The sequence below is a fragment of the Gracilinanus agilis genome, chromosome 2 (genome assembly GCF_016433145.1).
Source record: "Gracilinanus agilis isolate LMUSP501 chromosome 2, AgileGrace, whole genome shotgun sequence".
Classification (NCBI taxonomy): Eukaryota; Metazoa; Chordata; class Mammalia; order Didelphimorphia; family Didelphidae; genus Gracilinanus; species Gracilinanus agilis.
Genome location: NC_058131.1, coordinates 691,537,678 through 691,555,987, shown reverse-complemented (window position 1 = coordinate 691,555,987; position 18,310 = coordinate 691,537,678). Strand labels below are relative to the sequence as shown.

The 18,310-nt window shown below is 45.5% G+C and overlaps 1 protein-coding gene across 2 annotated transcripts in view; it reads left to right on the top strand.

Moving 5' to 3' along the window:
* The first annotated feature begins 2,571 nt into the window (after positions 1–2,571).
* TSPAN3 (tetraspanin 3) overlaps positions 2,572–18,310 on the top strand; it is a 30,795-nt gene continuing 15,056 nt past the window's right edge. For both annotated transcript variants that reach the window (XM_044662914.1, XM_044662913.1), the window contains exon 1: positions 2,572–2,713. In XM_044662914.1, the coding sequence (XP_044518849.1) occupies positions 2,651–2,713 (63 nt within the window). In that variant the 5' untranslated portion in view covers positions 2,572–2,650. The remainder of the gene's footprint in view (positions 2,714–18,310) is intronic.

Sequence of the window (18,310 nt, the reverse complement as noted above, 5' to 3'; positions counted from 1 at the left end):
CAGCTCTTTTTCCCTATTGGGAAAGTGGGTAGATGAGGAAAAGGGGCAAATCCATTCTTCATTCATTTGTCTCTGTGAGCCTGGTTCCCTCATCTGTGGCCCAGAACTCCAGGCTCTGGGTTGATATAGACTGGTTCAATCCCAGAGGTCTCTAAAATCATCTCTTGTTTTCACCTGTTTTGTGCTTTCCCTCCTCTTTAAGCCTCACCCTCCACAGTTTCCTCTGAGAAATTTCAGCCTATCGCTTGTATCTGTACCTATACAAATGTTTGTACATAGAAAGATCCTCAAGTTCCTTATGAGCGAGCATTCACCATAACAAGACATGTTGGGGATTCCTTCCTGGATCAATACAATTCTCCCTCTCCAGCAAATCCCACTGTTCCCTCAAAAGCCTATGTCTCTCAGAATCACATCAGCGTCCTGTTATTTGGACTGTTCTCAGAAGGAAAAAGAAGGATAATCTTTCTTTCCTTCCCCCATTTTATTGATTCCACAATCACCCTAAGTCCCCATACCAGTCTCCACACTTAGAGTACTGGGGTGGTCAGAGAGCAGCTCTGGTGGGAGGGATTGCAGCAGACCAGTTTGAACCCTTTGGTGTGTTAGAAGGACATCCACCCCAATCATGGGAATGGGCACATGAGAACACGAAGGTGGCTGAAGCATGCATGTGGAGAAGATATTAAGCACACACTGCATCCTGGACATCATCTTGACTTTTGTCCTGGACTTTGAGGGCTCTGGACAAAAAGTGAGGCTCCTGACTTTGTGTAACTCTGGCTCACCTTAATCAAATCAAGACCTCACCCATGATCTCATGGGTCCTTTTGGAAAACAAAAGACCAACAACTGGAAATTACCATAAAAGCTTGTCTTCCTGGGAAGCATTTCTTGATTCCCAAGCACTGATAACACCTGGCACTGCTAGAGAGAACTCCTTTGTCACTGGACCTGCACAGATCCAAATATTTCACAGTAATTAGAGGAGGCAAAATCTAGAGTTTGTGCCCCTCTGACACAGTCCCTTCCTGCTCCTCCAGATTAGGGCCATGGGAGCTCAAGGCTGGGTGGTACAGGGTATAATTGAGTGCTGGACCTGGATCAAGGAGAGGGGAGCCGAAGTCCTGATACCAAGAGGCTCCTAGTTCCTTCACTTTCCTCAGGTTCCTCTTTTACAAAATGGGGATAATAGTCATCCACAGGATTGCTGTGAAGATCAAATGAAATCACATCTACTCAGTGATTTGTAACCCTTCAAGTGCTATTTTATTGCTAGCTGTCTTCATCACCGTCCTTGACCTCATCATTATTATTAATCCTCTTCCAGGAAATCCTCCTCCTCTCTTGGAAGTCAGGGACTGACCACAATTGCCCCTGGGTCTTCCATGCTGCTGCCCCTTCAGCTAGGGCCTGGATAGCTACTCCACTGACCCTCCTTGGCTGGGAATAGGAAATCAGGGCCCACCATCTAACAGAAAAGACGGGTGGTGCCTCTCTCTTTGCCACCACTTGAACCCTGTGAGAAGAGCACACACCACTGCAGTGGCTCCTGCCCAGGCTTGGGCGAAGCCCTCTCGGAAGCTGCTGATCTCTGGTCTCTATTCTGCTCCTTACATTTCTCAAAAAGAAAGTTGGCTCAGGCACTGGCCTACCCCTTTCTACAGACCCCCGAGGCCTCCTCATTATAAAAGGGGGGGCCTCTTTAAACCCTCCCTTTTATAGCATCAATTCTCAGACAGAAGAGCAGTAAGGGCTAAACAGTCAGGGTTAAGTGACTTGTCTAGGGTGGACCCAGCAAGGTCAGCGCGCTATCCACTGAACCACCCCACTGTCCCTCGGATCCACTTTCTGTATTCACACGGAACATCTCTTAGAACAATCAGGGGCAGCCCGGGTCCTCTGGCTCTCAGACCTCCAACCCTTGCTGGCCTCTGTGTCGAGCCGCCTCCCGCCGAAGGGGAGCTCTCTTGGGGCAGGGGCGGTCTCTTTGTCCCTGCAGCAGCTCGGAGGCGGGCACGAGGAACAAATGAGCTCATGGATCTGGTTTCACACGCGCGGGGTCCGAGCCCCGAGCCCCCAAGGCTGGGCTTCTGCAGAGCCTGGGGGGATGGGATCCTCGGGCTATAGCCTGCCGGCCCTTCCGCACCAGGCCCGGGGCGGGGGTAGAACGGACGGGGTTGGGGTAGGGGGGCACTCGGACCCGTTCCTGCCCTAGCTCGTGGCTGGCGCTTGTGGACACCGGCGGCGCCAGCCCAAGGTCACCAAGGTCACCGAGTCCAAAGCAGCCAGAAGCTCCAGGAAAAAGGCTCTGAAGGCGGGTCTCCAGGGCACACCCCCAAACTAGGGTTTTTCCTTAACCAGGGCCCACGGCCCTCCCCACCCCACCTCGGCCCCACAACCCAATGTTCCCGAGGTTTTATTTCCTCCGAGAGCAACCAGCGCGGCACCTTTAAGACAACGTGACGTCATGAGGCACGTGCAGGGGGGCGGGCCCTGTTGCCAGGGAGCGGCGGCGACCGGGGCGGGGCGGAGGCTGAGGGAGGCGAACGAGGCTGAGGTAGGGCGGCCGCCATTGCCCTTGCACGGAGCGAAGCGGAGCGCAGCGACCGGGACCGACGCCGCAGTCGCAGCCGCAGCCGCAGCCGCCATGGGCCAGTGCGGCATCACCTCCTCCAAAACCGTACTGGTCTTCCTCAACCTCATCTTCTGGGTGAGCCAAGCCCGGAGGACCCGGGAGTCGGGAGGGGCTGGGGCCCCCGCGGGGTGAAGGGAGCCGGGCCGGAGGCCCTCGAGGCCCGAAGCTTGGGGCCCGCCCGGACCGCTCGGAGGCGGGGGAGGGGAACCGCCACTCGGCGGGGTGCCATGCTCCGCGCCGGCTCCTGGGAAAGCAGACTCCAAGGGCGAAGCCGGCGGGACACCGACTCTCGCGGCCTGGGGCTTACCTCCGCCCTCTGCCCAGGAGAGACCGGCTAGATACTCCTCTCCCTCTAGTCCGGGGTGGGTCCCGTTAATTAACCCCCTTTTGGTCTACACTAGTTTTAGGCGGATTGCCCGATACTGATAAGGCAGCCCCAGATGGGTCTCATTAATGAACTCCCGGCCGAGCCATTGATTGACCATCCCTAGTTCTGGGCTCGTTCTGTTGAATAGCCTCCCCACCTCTCTTTAATTAGCAATTCCCCATCCCCATCGATTCCCCATCCCCAGCCTGGCCCCACAGATTAACCCTTTCCAGCCCCAGGTGGGATCACTGATCAGCCTCTATTAATTAACCACCCCCATCCCCAAATGGATGGCATAACACCCCTGCCCCAGGTGGATCTCCCTGATTAACTCTCCCCACACACCCCTACTCCCATCCTTGGGCGATGTAGCCGGAAATCAGGCTGGAAATCTGAGAGTTCCCCAGGTGAAGGGGAGGGTGCCCTCCCCCTCCCCCTCCCCCTCCCGCCAGTGCCCCTAAGATAGTCCGTTTCCCCCAGACCTTGCTGTCCCTCCTGGAAGAGCAGACCGCAGAGGAGTGGCCTGGGCAGAACAAAATGAAGGGCTCCTTGTGTCTGCAGACTGGGCACGGGTCCATTTGCCCAAGCCCAGCTCTGCTGGAAGGCTAAGAGGGGGTGCTTCCCCAGAGGGAATGGGATGGCAGGGAGGGCCTGGTGCACCTGCCCAGGTAAAAAGCTCTGTTTGTTTTAGCACAGAGCTGATGTTTGCGGGAAAGGAGCAAAACCGACAGGAATTGTTTGGGACACACACCCAAGGAGGCTGGGCTTCTCTCTCCCTTTAGAATTGCTCCTTTCAGGCCCAGTTACCTAATCCCTGGATTATTGGTCCTGTCCCAATGGAGATTCCTCTCCAACAGCCTTATCAGTGTGTCCTGACTGTCCACAGGAAATATAAAACCTCCTTAGCCCAGCCTTCAAGGGCAGTGTATAGAAGCCTGGCTCAGAAGCCACAAGCCCTGTGTTCAGATCTTGCCATTGACCGCACTGACTGGCTGACCCCAACGGCCAAGATCCTGCAGTGGAGCCACTGACCAGTCTTGGGAGCTCCAGTCACTCTCCCCACGCAAACTTGGCACACCTCAAAGGACTCTGTGTTTTAACTATTCTTCCTTGTCTGCAGCCTTGTGGGCCCCCTCTCTGAGCTAGAACATCCCCTGTCTTTAGGAGGTACTCACCACCTGACATCGCCCTCTACTGGGAGGGGACGAAGGCTTTTCTAAGACCTGTTAGTGGGCTTCTTGTTCTAGTGGACTTTGATTTATTTAAGTCAGGAAGTTCACATTCCAAGGCCTGCTTATGGAAAGAACCTCCTGTGTAAGCTTGCTCAATGTGGGCATTTGTGCCAGTGAAGAGGTTGGCACTGAACCCGGTCTTGCCCTCTTGAAGATGCCCATACTCCACAAGTTAAGAATCATCCTGCTCAAAGAGAGGAAGGTTTCTTATTTGGGTCAGCCTTTATGGGCCATTGTTGTCCGAGCCAAAGCCTAGGCAGTGGGACAGAAGTCAAGGATGGGTCACCTGGGTGTCTCCTCACCTCCCACCGGCCGTAGTCCCTGTTAGATGTCCCCACTCCCACTACAGCAGTCAGAACCCAGATGGCTCTATTATTGGTTTCTTTCCTGTGCCGACTAAGGCTAACCCAAATGCATAGCCCATTCTGTGCTGAACTTAAGTTTGAAGTTTGTTTTTAAATGGAACATTGTGCATTTCTGGTCTGGGGTGAGTAAGGGAGACTCAGGCTCCATGGGAACAGCTGACTGAAGATGGGCATTAGAGATAAATTGCTTTAGCTGTAACATAAGCCTCACCTTTTTCTCTCTTCATAACCTGGATTAAAGTTTTTTGAGTCATGACTGCTGAATGCATGTGGGCACATTCTGGCCACTGAATCTCAAGACAGAGGGAACTAAGAGTAAGTGCTAACTGGGAGAGGAACAGGGGAGGCCCAGGCAATTGGGTAGGATCTGTGGGGTGCCCTGAAGGAGCTTTACTGTCTAGAACAGGGTTTGGCAACCTTTTTGGCTGTGAGAGCCATAAACGCCACATTTTTTAAAATGTAGTTTCATAAGAGCCGTACAGTGCTCACAGTGCTGCTCCTGTAACAGTGTGCGTTCCTATAACAGCACCTGAAAAAAAAATGACTTTATGGCTCCTGCAGAAAGAGCCAGATATGACTCAGGAGCCATACTTTGCCAACCCTTGGTCTAGAACCAAACTAAAAAATGAGATGAGAATTGTGGTAAAATTATTGGCGGTGTGGTTGCTGGACATGGGATGATTCTCCAAACCAGATTCCAGAATCTGAGGGAGCAGCCATTCCTCAATACTTAGAAGAGTTGGTTTTAGAAAAAGTAACAATTTGAATGAATTGATGTTTTTGCTCTCTAGCTGCAGAGGCAGCCCCAGAAATGCTTGTCTCACTCAGAGATGGTCATCATTCAGTTTATTGAGAGTAGTTAAATGGTGGAAGCCAGGCAATTCTGCCATCCCCACTCCCCCCATGGCCGTCACTGTCAGAGACCAGCCCCATGCATGAGCTGACCCAAGACAGCCTTTCTTAGCCCCTTAGTCAACTGTCAGAGAACTTTGCTTAAAGCCAGTACTTGATAAAGGTTGAGTCTTGTTGGTAATGAATGATATCTTCATACCACCAGTAAAGTAGGCTTTGAAATCTCTCAAATAGTTTGTTGGCATTTTTGCCTCTTATCCCTGCACTGTGTTAGATACAGTGTGGGTGCAGGTGAAACAGAAAGTGGCCTGCCCTGGAGTGTACAAGCTCAGCGCTGATACTAGCTTTGAGTCCCTGGACTAGTCATTTACCTTGGGTGGGCCTCCGTTTCTTCAGTAAAATGTCCAGTCTCCTTCACCAGGTTCTTGAGAGAACACTTTATAGTCCATAAATTGTCAGAGAATTAAGAGCTTTCTAGTAGGATCTGCTTTCAGTTCAGGCTGAAGTTTTGTGACCAAAGGCTGGGTCACACTCATGGCCATGAAGTAGGGTCTTCTCAAAAGACTTACTCTAAGGCCTCCTGGTAGTCTGGAGGAGGTTCTGGGGACTTGGGGCTCTGTCCAGGAAGCCTAAGGTGCATCCTGATGGAAAGGCTCTCCATATGGAAACACTAGTGTATGTGGCTCCAGGAGCAGCCTAGCTAAATTCAGGGAGGCTCTCTGGCCACAAGGGGCATTTTTAAACCCAACAACTGAGTTCTGCCCAGTCACAAGATGTCCTGGGAGGAGTATGCAGGCCAGGAAAGTCATAGGTCTTTGAAGTAGAAAAGAAGGAACAGAGCCCAAAGAGCCAGGGGGATGGGGGAGGAGGGCAAGGCAGTTCTATCAAACATGGCCCAAAGCCAGGTCTTTAACCCCCTTTACAGCACCTTAAAGGGCCCTCTGCACTAGTATGGTCAATAGAGAATTGAGAAGGAATTTTATATTAGCTGGAATGAAGGTCATCGCAGCATATTTTACTTTAACTTAAAATTATTTTTGATAATTTCTGATCCATCATAGGAAGTGAAGTGATCACTCCCAAACCTATTTCTCTGGAACTAGATGTAATTCAAAAAGGAGTGGCACCTGGTATAAAAGTCTATTATGATCTGACTCAAATAAATTTATCTTGACCAGTAACTGAATTGATTTATCTTTTAAATGTACTGTCTTCCTCATGTCAAATTTACCACTGCTCCCCCAAAAAAGAAAGGAAAGGAAAATCATATAATATCAATATGTTTCCAGTTCAGAAAAGAGCAGTTTTCATCATTGCCTTTTGGTCTTGCCAAAAAGGAGGAGAGGAGATTTTTAATTATGCATATAAAACATATTAAACACACGGGAGTCTTGAGTAATCTCATTTGGCAAACTGGATCCCCGCCTAGGATATGACCAAATCCCAAATGAGCCATTCTTGAAGTAGAATATATAGGCCTTGCTTGACCATTTATATTATCTAACCTCCACTGGGCCAAGCACTCCTTTTATTCTTCCCTAATTGATTCTCTATCACACAGTCTATAGTGGCTGTTAAAAAACCTTTTGTCCTCCAACCTCTATACCTTCCCCTCCCCCTACTGTTTCAGCTCCTACTTCTTTATCCCACATCTCCAGTTCCCTTGACATTCTCTCTTCCCCTTTCTCCTTTATTCCAGGGTCTAATGAAGAGGTAGCCTTCTTGCTAAGGCCCATTTTGTCCCCTACTTCATCCCTTCCCAGTCCTCCACCAGATTGCCCCCACAGTCATCCCCATTCTTTAATCATTTTCTCTGAGGGAATGTTTTGTTCCTTGTTGCTGATAAATGTGCCAGTCTCCCCCCATTCAAAAACAAAACTTGACCCAACTATGTTGTCATGCCATCATTGTCTCCACTTCTCCCACTCTCTTCTCACCCTGATCTCTAGGCTTTTGACTTAATAATCATCCACCTGAAACAGCCCTCTCCCAAGCTGCCATTGATCCTTTCTTACATGCTAAACCCAGTGGTGTTTTCTCGTCCTTTGCCTTCTTGAGCTCCTTCGAGCATCCGACATTGCCAATTCCTGTCTTCTCTCTGGGTTGTCACAACATTGTTCTCTATTTTCTTACTTGCTTGACTGTTTCTCCCTTTTTGCTAGGTCATTGATATACTGCCCTCAACTGTGGGTGTGCCCTGAGGCTGGGCATCCTTCTGTTCCTGTGGTCTCCCATAGATGACTCCCAGATCTCTTTGTCCAGCAATCAAGTACCTATTGGATATTTCAAATGAGATGCCCTATAACAGCAATGGCAAACCTATGGCTTGGGTGCCAAAGATGACACACAGAACATTCTCTGTGGGCATGCATACTGCTCTCCCCCCAAGCCTCCCACTCCCCCCAGGTTGTTACTAGAAAGGCAGAGGGACTGGGACAGAGCTGTCCCCTTCCCCCTCTCCATACCCTGAGGACATTCCTCACTCCCCCTGTCCCTCTGCCCAGAAGCCCAATGGGAGCACTTCCTTCCTCCCCTGTCTAGGGTAAGGTGGGGGTAGGGCGGTGGGGCCTGGCACTGTCTCTCAAAGGTTCTCCTTCTCTGTCCTATAAGCATCTTAGACTCGAAAGTCCAAAACAGAACTCATCCTCTACCCAACTCTGTTGTAAAGGGGGCAGTTGCATAACCCCAAAAGGACTGGTTTTGTTTTTTTCTTTATATTTCACTGTTTTTAGTGCTTAATAAATGTTGATTTGAATTGGATTTCTGTCAAAGACTTTAGATAATAATATTGACTAAGGAAGGAAAGAGCTCATGACCAGTTAAAGTGATACTTAGTTTATCTTTTGGAATCAAAGTTCCTTTAGAATGTATTTTTTAAAAATCTGGATTAATTTTGTGAAGCAGGGCTGTGCACGTTCCTAACTAAGCAAGACAAAAATGTCTCATACATAGATTTTAATTGTCCCCGCCCAGTTTAAAATAGATGGGTCTGAAATAGAAGTTGTAAAATCTGGAAGTTTATTTTTTTTATTTCTTCCAACACCCACTTCTCCCTCAAAACTTTCTCCAGTCAGATACCTAAGGCTTTTATTCTACCCATCTCCCAATCAAAACAGGAAAGGATATGATACTCTTTAATAAGCTTGTTTGATTTTATTTGTATAGGAATGTGTAACTGTATTATGTCAAACATTTGAACTTTAATCTCTAGTTGTGGGATGAAAAGCTTTGTCCCTTAAAGGAATTTTAGATATAGGCAAGCAGATAGAGAAGGATTTGTCTGAGAGGAGCCCAGTGACTCCTGAGATCACATTTATAACATATATATACACACACACACACCCCAACTTTTGGATCATAGATGGAGAGCTAGAAGGAATCTTAGTGATCAGTCGAGTGATCAAAACCCCTTCACTGTGGAAAAGTGACTTGGCCAAGGTCACACAGTAGCAAAGAGTCTAGATTCAAACTCACATCATTTGGTGCTAGCAACTTACTTAGTTGTTTGGGTAGAAGAATCTATGTGTCCCATTCTTTCCAGTGGCATAGACCCCAAACCCATCAGCACATCCCCAGCATTTCTTTTCCCTCTGCATGAGAGCAGGGTCCTTTTTTCCTCCTCCTGTCTCAGGAATTTTTGTTAATATTTAATGTTTTTATACCATAACCTCCATCTGAATCCTAGAATTTGCCCTTTTGCCTTCTGCCTTGCTTGTCCCTCTGAGAATGAGATTTCTGACAGTGCTATTGACCTTGAACCTTTTTGGGAATAGAGGCATTATTGTAGATTTCTTGTGGTGTATTGAAAGGTCGTGTGCTACTCAGTAGTTCTTTCCTGCAGCCTAGTGGTACAGAATGTATTCAGAAACCTAGAGTGGCATCCTCCATAAGGCATTTCTTTTCTAATTTGATCTTTGATGGGTAAATCAGAAAAAGGACTAGAGGACCCAGAATCAAATCTTAATTCTGCTGCTTATTACCTCTGTGACCGTGGATAAGTCACTTACATTTTTTCAGCCCTTAATTCCTTCTCTTATAAAATGAAAGTTGAACTAGATGATTTGAGGACCCTTGCAACTCTGAATCCATGATCTAAAGGGAATATTTTCTGCCCATCTACTAGGGGCCTGATTACATGCTGTATGTCTCAGAAATGAGAGGTTGGAAAAACATTCTAAAGTACGACAGAAAGGAGTAATTGGGGAAAAGAGGTCATCTGAACTTGGAATAAGAGCTTTTGGCATCCCAGGGAATAAGCAAAATATTTTAGGAAATTCATTTGATTTGTTAAAACCCAGTTGCATGCACTCAGTTCAGTTCTAGCAAGGAATGTACTCCAGTCATGGCACTGTACAAGTTCTGTGGACCACAAGGGAAAAAAGCCATGCTTTTTAGAATCACCAATTAAACCTGGGGTAAATACTTGTTGAGGTTTTGAGAACTCATCCACACCTTTTCATCTTCAGTGACCCTGGTCTATGACCTCTTAAGAATAAATCCTGACCAGGAATTTCACCCAGTGCTCTTGGGGCCCTCTCTTAGGTGCTTGGTTCTTTCTCACTCTCTCCAGAAGACTAGCCTACCTTCCCACCCTTTTCTTTCTGCATTAGTTTGTCTTCAGTTCAAGGTTACTACAAAAAATATTGCTGTGAATATTTTGACATTTTTAGCTTGGGGGTGAGGAGTGTAAACACCTTGCAGCAGGATCCTCTCAGTCAAAAGATAGAGACTTTTTACTTAGCCAGAAAATTGCTTTCCAGTATGACTGGATCAGTTCACACCTACCAGCAATACATGAGTGTGCCTTTCTTTCCACAGATCTTCCAGCATGGAATATTTCCGTCTTGTGTCATTTTTGCCTTTGGCTGCTACCTCCTGTTCTGGTAGTCTCTGTCTTTCATAGTCTTTCTGCTGCATTTCCTGCACATCATTAGCAATTTGTTGCAGCCCATTTGGGCCACTCTGCACTTTTCCATTCTCCTTTGGATGAGTCATAATGTCAATTCTTTGGTGACTAATAGTCCATGATTTGCAGCCATGTGACATCATTGGAAATTGGTGTTAAAAAGATGAGTTTTTTGTTTCAGGGAGTCAGATCTTGGCATGTTTGGAAGTGCTGCTCTGTTTCCTAAATGTGCTACAGTCTCTTGTCTTCCCTCTTGGTAAGACTCATTAGTGTTTGGCCACCCTGTGAAGACCATAGAAAAGAATGCTCCAGAAAGCTGCTTCTAAGAAGCACCCAATCAAAACAGCCCTGTGGTCTCACCTCATACCCAGCTGATTGGGAAAGGAGGGCAGAGTCACGAATCAGTAGACACCATGATGACTATAGTGTGGATGAAAAGAATAGCCCCCACAAAACATTAGAAAATCAATTTTCTGAAATCATAAAGAATAAGCCTTTATATATGAGTTATGGAAAGACATAGTATCCTTTCCTCTCCTTTCCAGGGCTGTTGGGTGGATATAGGAATGAGGAGGAGTCCATGGCTGCTAGACATGGCAAATCGTGGCATTTTTGTCTATGCATTGGTTAGTTTTGTCTAATCTACTTTTTCTTTAAGAAAAATTCTTCACTGAGGGATAGCTCTCTGCATTAGGGCATTGGGGTAGGGATATAGAGGGAAATCCAAGCAAAACAAAAAAAAAAGATACCAGTAAAAATTTGTTTTTAAAAACTTTATTAAAATAGGGGATGATTACAAAGGGAAGATGGCCAATTTCTGGACACAAGCGTTGGGCTCAGTTATGGGAAAAAAATGTTAAAACATTGCTCCTTTCAAGTCTTTACTTCAATGTTAACAGCAAGAAAAAAAGCTTGTCAACCAAACTGTTTAACAATAGAATGACTTTCTTGTCCACAATTGTTCTTGAAGGGTAGTGTTTTTGAAAGGATAAGGTTCACTGAATGATTAGAAATGTGTTAAAATACATCGTCAGAAAACATCTGAAGGATGAAGCAAAGCCAGGGCAGGCTCCAACCCAGAATGCCAAGAGGAAAAAATGTGGGAGATTGGGAAAGGTGCTGTAGATAGTAGATGGAAGGGGATGCTCACTACCTTGATATATTTGAGATTTAATTCATTTTGAAGGAATAAGTCCAACAAACCCTACTTAAAAATATTCTGAGTTTCTAAGAAAGGGATTGAGATATTTTGGATTTATTCTAGAAACTCGTGTGAATTATGGGAGCTTTGTACTTGGTAAAAGCATCTGAACTGCTGTCATGAGCGGCTGCTTGCTGTAGGATCAAAAAATGAAACCTATAAATAGGCATGCTGGAGAATGACTAGTGGAAATTTTATTTTTAAAAAAGGTTGGTAGTGATTTTCCATATAGTGGCAATCTCAACATTGGTGTAAGGATTATTTGTTTTTCTGGAAGCTTAGGCAAAGAGGTGTTTGCTATAAATTAATATGATTATAATTAGTAGTCACAAGATCAGAGTTTCGCAGCCAAAGCCAAATAAAGTGATTTCGAACCCTGACTGATTGAGAATGACATGCCAGGGCCCACCCTGGGTCTAGTTGTAAAACTGACCATTTGGGTTTCTTTAGCAATCCCAGTTCCTTCTCAGCACCCCTTTCTTCATTCTCACCAGCCCCCTTCTTTGGCCGAGGCCCCTCATCAGCTAGCTAGCTCTCTGGCTCTGGGATTACTTGCTGTATCTTTGCCCATCCCCGTGGGTACATGCTTGAATTGAAGGGTCATTGTGGTGATTCTATTGAAGTTAGACTTGAGGTGCAATGCCAGAGTAGTTCAGAAATCATGACTCCAATAGAAGGCATGTACGTGTGCCAGAAAATTCTAGTACTTCTGATGGTGGCATGAAGGCAAGACTTCAAATAAAAACCTATGATGATCTGTCAGCTGAGGAACACTCTAGCTAACTAATATTGGAGAGACCCATCATAGGGTTGACCAGAAAATGGATTTTTTTTGGCCAAAGTTGTTCTTGAATCCTTCTAGTTGGCCCCAGAGTAACAGATTCAGGGATCTTTGAAGTACTTACCGCTATTCCATGTGCCTTTTTTCTAAGCAAATTAATGATTTGGATTGGTTGCAGTAGCAACTAGTTCACTCCCTTCAGAAAAAAGTAAAACTGTTCACCATCCTTCCTAGTTCCTGACAGTTGAATCTAAACAGGTGCCCCTGGAAAGTTTTCTGCAGGAGCATGCTTTTACCAAAAAGTATAGGCATGTGGAATTGGTCTGGAGAAGGCAGAAGAAAGGCATAAGGATGTGATTCTGGAGAGAAGCCCTTTCTTGGGGTCTATACTGTGCGAAGGAGAAAGAGAAGCAGCTATTAATAGTTTAATTCCCTCTCAAGATAGAAAATTGAAGTCAAATTTCCCTATTTTTCTCACCCTTCCTCCTTCCTATTAGTTTGGAAAGTTCCACATCTGTCCTTCAGTCTTTGAGTGATGTCCTAAATCAGTTTACTTCTTCTAATCCCCATAGCATTTCATCCTTTCTCTCTCTCTCTTGCCCTTTTCCACTTTCCCTTCCTCTTATCTCCATGATTGCTTATTTGGGCAAAGCTCCAAACCTTAAACAAATCCCAACCATGTTTTGGATATTCATGATTAGGACAATTTGGCTTGACCATTTTAATGGCTCACTATACTTACTGATAGCATCAGTGTAACTTGCAGCTTCAGAAACTATATTCTTTTTTTAAGTTGCATATTGATTTTTTTCAAGAAGAGAAGGAATTGCTCAAGTTTCTGTGAGCTTCCATGTTTCCTACTTACACATACTTTAGTTTATATAAACCCAGCTCTACTCTCATGTATTTTGAAGGGTACTGATTGTGTCACTAGAATTACTACTAATGAGTCGCCCCGTTGGAATTAATAGCTAAAACAGAGCTCTGTTGTGCTCTCAACTCAGGCTGAGATAGATTGAGTTTTGACTAGTTTGCAGCCTGGGCAAAGAACTACTTTACATTCTATTAAAAGGATAGGCAGTTTTACAAATGGTATCTGATATTAGCCTTCATTTGCACTCTTTCTATGTCTGGTGGCATCTGCTGCTGTTGGCTTGTTTCTCTGCCACCACTTAGAAATCTATTTCTGACAAGTGCCTTAAGCTGGGTAGAGGGTGACATCACTGGAAGCCATTCACTTGCCTCATTACTAGGCAACACTTAACAATGTAATTCCCATGTTGCAAGAATCCCTTCAGGCTCATCACTCTTATTTCATATCTTAAATATAAATATCTGGAACTCTTCTGTGTACTACCCTGAAAACCAGCTACTATTTAATTTCACAAGGTTCTTTGTCCTCTGCATGTTTTCGACCCATGATTTTTTTTCCCCTGTAGCTTAAAAATAGTTCTGGATATTCAAATATAGTTTCCATTTAGTTAAGATTTGCGTGCATGCCTTCATTTTTGTAAAAGTTTACTGTAACCTTTTTAAAAGGTTTTATTAACCTGATAAAACATGAAAAAAATGGTCTAGCACTCAGCAGAAAGCTTTGTTACATAGAAGGTGCTTAGGAAATTTATTGGACAACAAAAAGTGGTTACCAAGGGAGATTATGGAATCTTTGTCCCTGAATACCTTCAAAAGGAAAATTCCCAGAAGCCTTCTAGACATGTGGTTGTCATTTGACTACTTGGAGAACAGAGTCTGAACTAGAGATCTCTTGAAGCCATTATTATTTTCTAGGTCCATTATTATATTCTTTACCTAAAAATATTGTTTCTCTCCTGGCTTAAAGTAGCATAATTTAAAATTTCACTTTTTAAAGGAAACGCTTAGGAAAAACTTCTTTGCTCTGGGTGTGGTGGTGCATTCTGAGAGTCATTGCTAGTGGGAAGGCCAAGATTGGCAGATTAAGTTTTAGGAGCTCTGAGCCAAAATTGAACTAAAGTTGATTAATTTTGTGTCCTTATGAAGTTGATGACCTGTATGGTAAGCCCCTGGGAATGAAAGGCACTCATTTAATAGGGAGGTAAGTCTGCCCAGGTTAGTAAGACAGCAGGCTAAAGCTTTGGTTAATTAGTTAGTATTGTTGGGTGAGACAGTCTCCAAAAATAAAAAATCATGGGCTAATTCATATGATAAGAGAGTAGCAAAGTATCTCATATGTGTGTCATAGGTGTTTAATCAGGGACTGAATGGAAATCAGAAAATCAGCTAAAAGGTAAAGAGAGAGAGGGTAGCCAGTAAAGCACCCAGTGCAGTAGTCTCATCAATTCATATATCATTGATTCAATAATTGGTGAATAATGCCCAGACTGGCTTAAAGTTTGCCTTTAGCTTTACACTATTTATGAAGAAAGGGTTTGATAAGCAAGAGTGTAGGCTGTTCATTCTACTTAAGTGAGCACAGCTTTTGTAAGGACTTTTAAAGGATCCTGGGAAATTGATGCTGATAATTTGAAGAGTTAACTCTTCCAATAGAAGGATTTCTACTTAAGACTTTTAATGTTTTCTTGAAATTAATAAAACTTTCACCTTTTTAAATCTAGACTTTTTTTTCCCAGTTGAGACTTACCTTCGCCTTATCTAAATGAATGATTTTTTTACTCTTTGTGTGTTTATATACATGTTTTCCATCTCACACCTATGTGAGGGGTAGCTCACATGTAAACACAGAAGTAATATGTATTTGCTGTATTGAATACATGGACTCACATGGATCAGAGCAGAAACTTCCCTGTTTGGTCAATCTCTTCATCATATAGTCTCTGGAACAATGTACTAGGCTCTAATTGAGCCCAGCAGCCCATCCAGATCACCTTTCCTGGACAAAGTGCCAAGTGAAAACTTAACGGGGGCTCAGAGGCTGGTGACAAAATGCTAATGCATCCAGGCCTTTGTAGTCTGTCCTGACTGGCATATATGTGAGGGGGAGACTGAAATAAGGTTGATCCAATAGGTGGAGCCAGATTGGAGGGCTCAGTCAGGAATTTGTTTTTTCTTATAGGAAGTAGGGAGCCACTGAAAATGTTGACATGTGAGAATGATTTGGTTATTTTGGGGCCCTGGGAAACTTATTTTGGCAACTATGCAGGGTAATGGAAAAGGTACTGGATTTGGAATCAGGAAACCTGGGTTCAAATGCTGCCCTTTCTGCTTGTTCTGTGACCTTAACTTGGTATCTTGGTCTCCATTTCCTCATGCTTACAGTGCTTGGCTAAAAGCCTTTTCCAGCTCTAAAGTTTAGGATCTATATTGAAGGACAAAACCTAGGAGAAAGAAACTGATGAAGGAGCCATGATGTGGTAGCACGTGGTGAGTTTGGACCTGGAGAATACTTCCCATCAGGCCAGATCCCCTATCAGCCATGAGCTTCCTCATCTGTGACATGAGGGACATAAAGATTTCTTAAGAACCATAAATCTAGAAGGGACCTTAGTTGGCATCTAGTCTAGCTCTATCATTTTGCAGAATACTAGGTCAGAGGTACTTGTCTGACTATTGTCCAGAAGTTAGTCGCCAGTGGTACCAATGTAAAAACTGTGCAAGGAGAATCTATTGGATTGGACCGCCAATTCAATTCTTTGTATTTCCTCTCCCCACCTCCCCCCCAGCTGAAGATGATTTGAGATCTCAAATCTGGGAGGAAAGAGGCAGGTTTAGGCAGAACAGTGATTGACTTCAATTTTGGACATGTTGAGTTTGAAATACTAATAGGACATCTGGGTAGAGGTATCCTGTGGGCAGTGGGAAAGGAGGGCCTTGGAAGTCCAGGAGAACTCTGCTTGGAGTTCTCTGCTCTGCGGAGGTGATTGGACCTATGGGAAAGAATGAGCTCACCAAGGTGCCCTGTGGAGAAGGAAGAAGTGGAAGAGGGAGAGGGCCATGCATATCATGGATTTGGGAAGATAATGGAACCATCAGAAACCTGAAAAGGAGCTTTCAGAAAGGTAGAACCAAGAGAGCTAAACAGATTTCCTCTGTCAGTCCCAAAATAGAGTTGAAATTGGGTCGTCTTAAACACTTGGAGCTATGTCCCACTGTACTCAGGCAAGTGTTTCCTGTCCTCATACCTTATAATAGATAGTAAATGGGAGCCTGGAAGTTAGAACTAGGTTCTCACAGGCACCTTAACTTCCTTCTTTCTCCTGGGTATGCATGTGATGTCTAAAGCCTTGAAGTACCATATTGCAGAGAGCTATGGAGCTGCCAAGTTCTGGTTGCTGTGGGAACCAAAGCTGTGAATTGCTTAACTCCTACACTTAATTTCTGGAGAAAAGTGCTAATGAGCATGTAATCAGTGGCATTTCAAGGATCTCCAAGCATTTAATCCAAACCTGCTCTCATACCATGAGTCTGTAGTCAAGGATGCCTGGATGTTTGGTGAGGACAGTCAGTAAATCGCTTCTAGTGATAGAAGACAAAACTCAAGTACTTTTGCTAGCAAGCAGTACTCAGACGAATTTCTCTGTGTCTGAGGTAGCCAGCTGTGTTTGACACACATAATTGCTAGAAGCACAGTAAGTGATATGTGTTAGGAGTCAAGAGACCTGAGCTGTCCTGCCTGTGCCACCTACTACATAAACCACTGAGCTTTACTGTCGTCGTCTTCCCCCCTCTCCTCCCCCCCCCCCCCGATTATGTGCAGGAACAAACAGCTTTTGACAGTGTTTTTGGACATTTTGTGATTCAGATTCTCTCCCTCCTTCCCCAGGCAGTAAATGGTGTGATCTAGGTTGTATCAGTGCTCCCATGCATACACATACGGGGAAACACTCATGAGGGAGAGAAAGTGAAGCATGCATGCTTTGATCTGCAGGCACTCCCACAGTGCCTTCTTTGGGACAGAAATGACTTCTAGCACTGCCCATCTATGGTCAGTGCTTTGAGAAGGGCCCTAGCAAGAGGGGCACCACACTGGCCTCCTGACCATGTCTGAATAAGGGACCTGAGAAGATGGAGCCCAAGAGGGAGGAGACGCCAGATGAGCAGAAGACGGAAGAGACCGAGGAGGCCCGGAAGGTGGGAGGCTAGCCAGATGGCTCTCACCCCCCTTTCCAGCTCCACTATTCAAAGCAAAAAATCCTTGACATTTACAAGCAAACCATTTAATTTCTTAACTATACAGATGGAACTTAAGGCTTCCTTAACCCAAGAACCTGGAGAGGATGAAAAAGGAATGTTACCCACGTTTTTTACCGAGTTGGACAGAGGCCCAGCGTGTGTCAGAGCACAGACAGTGACGCTTTTTTTTTTTTAAACCCTTGTACTTCGGTGTATTGTCTCATAGGTGGAAGATTGGTAAGGGTGGGCAATGGGGGTCAAGTGACTTGCCCAGGGTCACACAGCTGGGAAGTGGCTGAGGCTGGGTTTGAACCTAGGACCTCCCATCTCTAGGTCTTACTCTCAATCCACTGAGCTACCCAGCTGCCCCCGACAGTGACGCTTTCTGACTGACGTGGTCCTTGAGCCTCGAGGATCTGCCCGTGCATGTGTGTTGTTGGGGGGCGGGGGGTAGTTTCAAAAGAAAGATGCCATCAGGACTCCTTCCTGTGATAGTCCTGCCCTCTACAGATCAGCCTAAATGTTGGAACACACTCCCACTGCCTTTGCTCTCTCTCCCCCAGGGACGCGGCCTCTGGCATAGCCAGTGCTCACCTCTTCCCTGGCTGGGCCTCTCCCCAGAGCTCCCGCCGCAACAGTTAAGATCCCTCTCAGTGGCTCGCAAACCCCCCAAGCACTTCACAAATCTCAGGGAGCAAAGCACTGAGACAGCGTTTCGTGGGCTGTCCTGGTGCCTCGGAGCAACAGCACTTTAATAGTTCTCACTTAAGGAGCAGCTAGTGATGAGGTGGGTGGAGCTGGGCTTGGCGCAGGAAGAACTGACCTCAAATCGGGCCTCAGGCACTTAATAGCTGTGTGA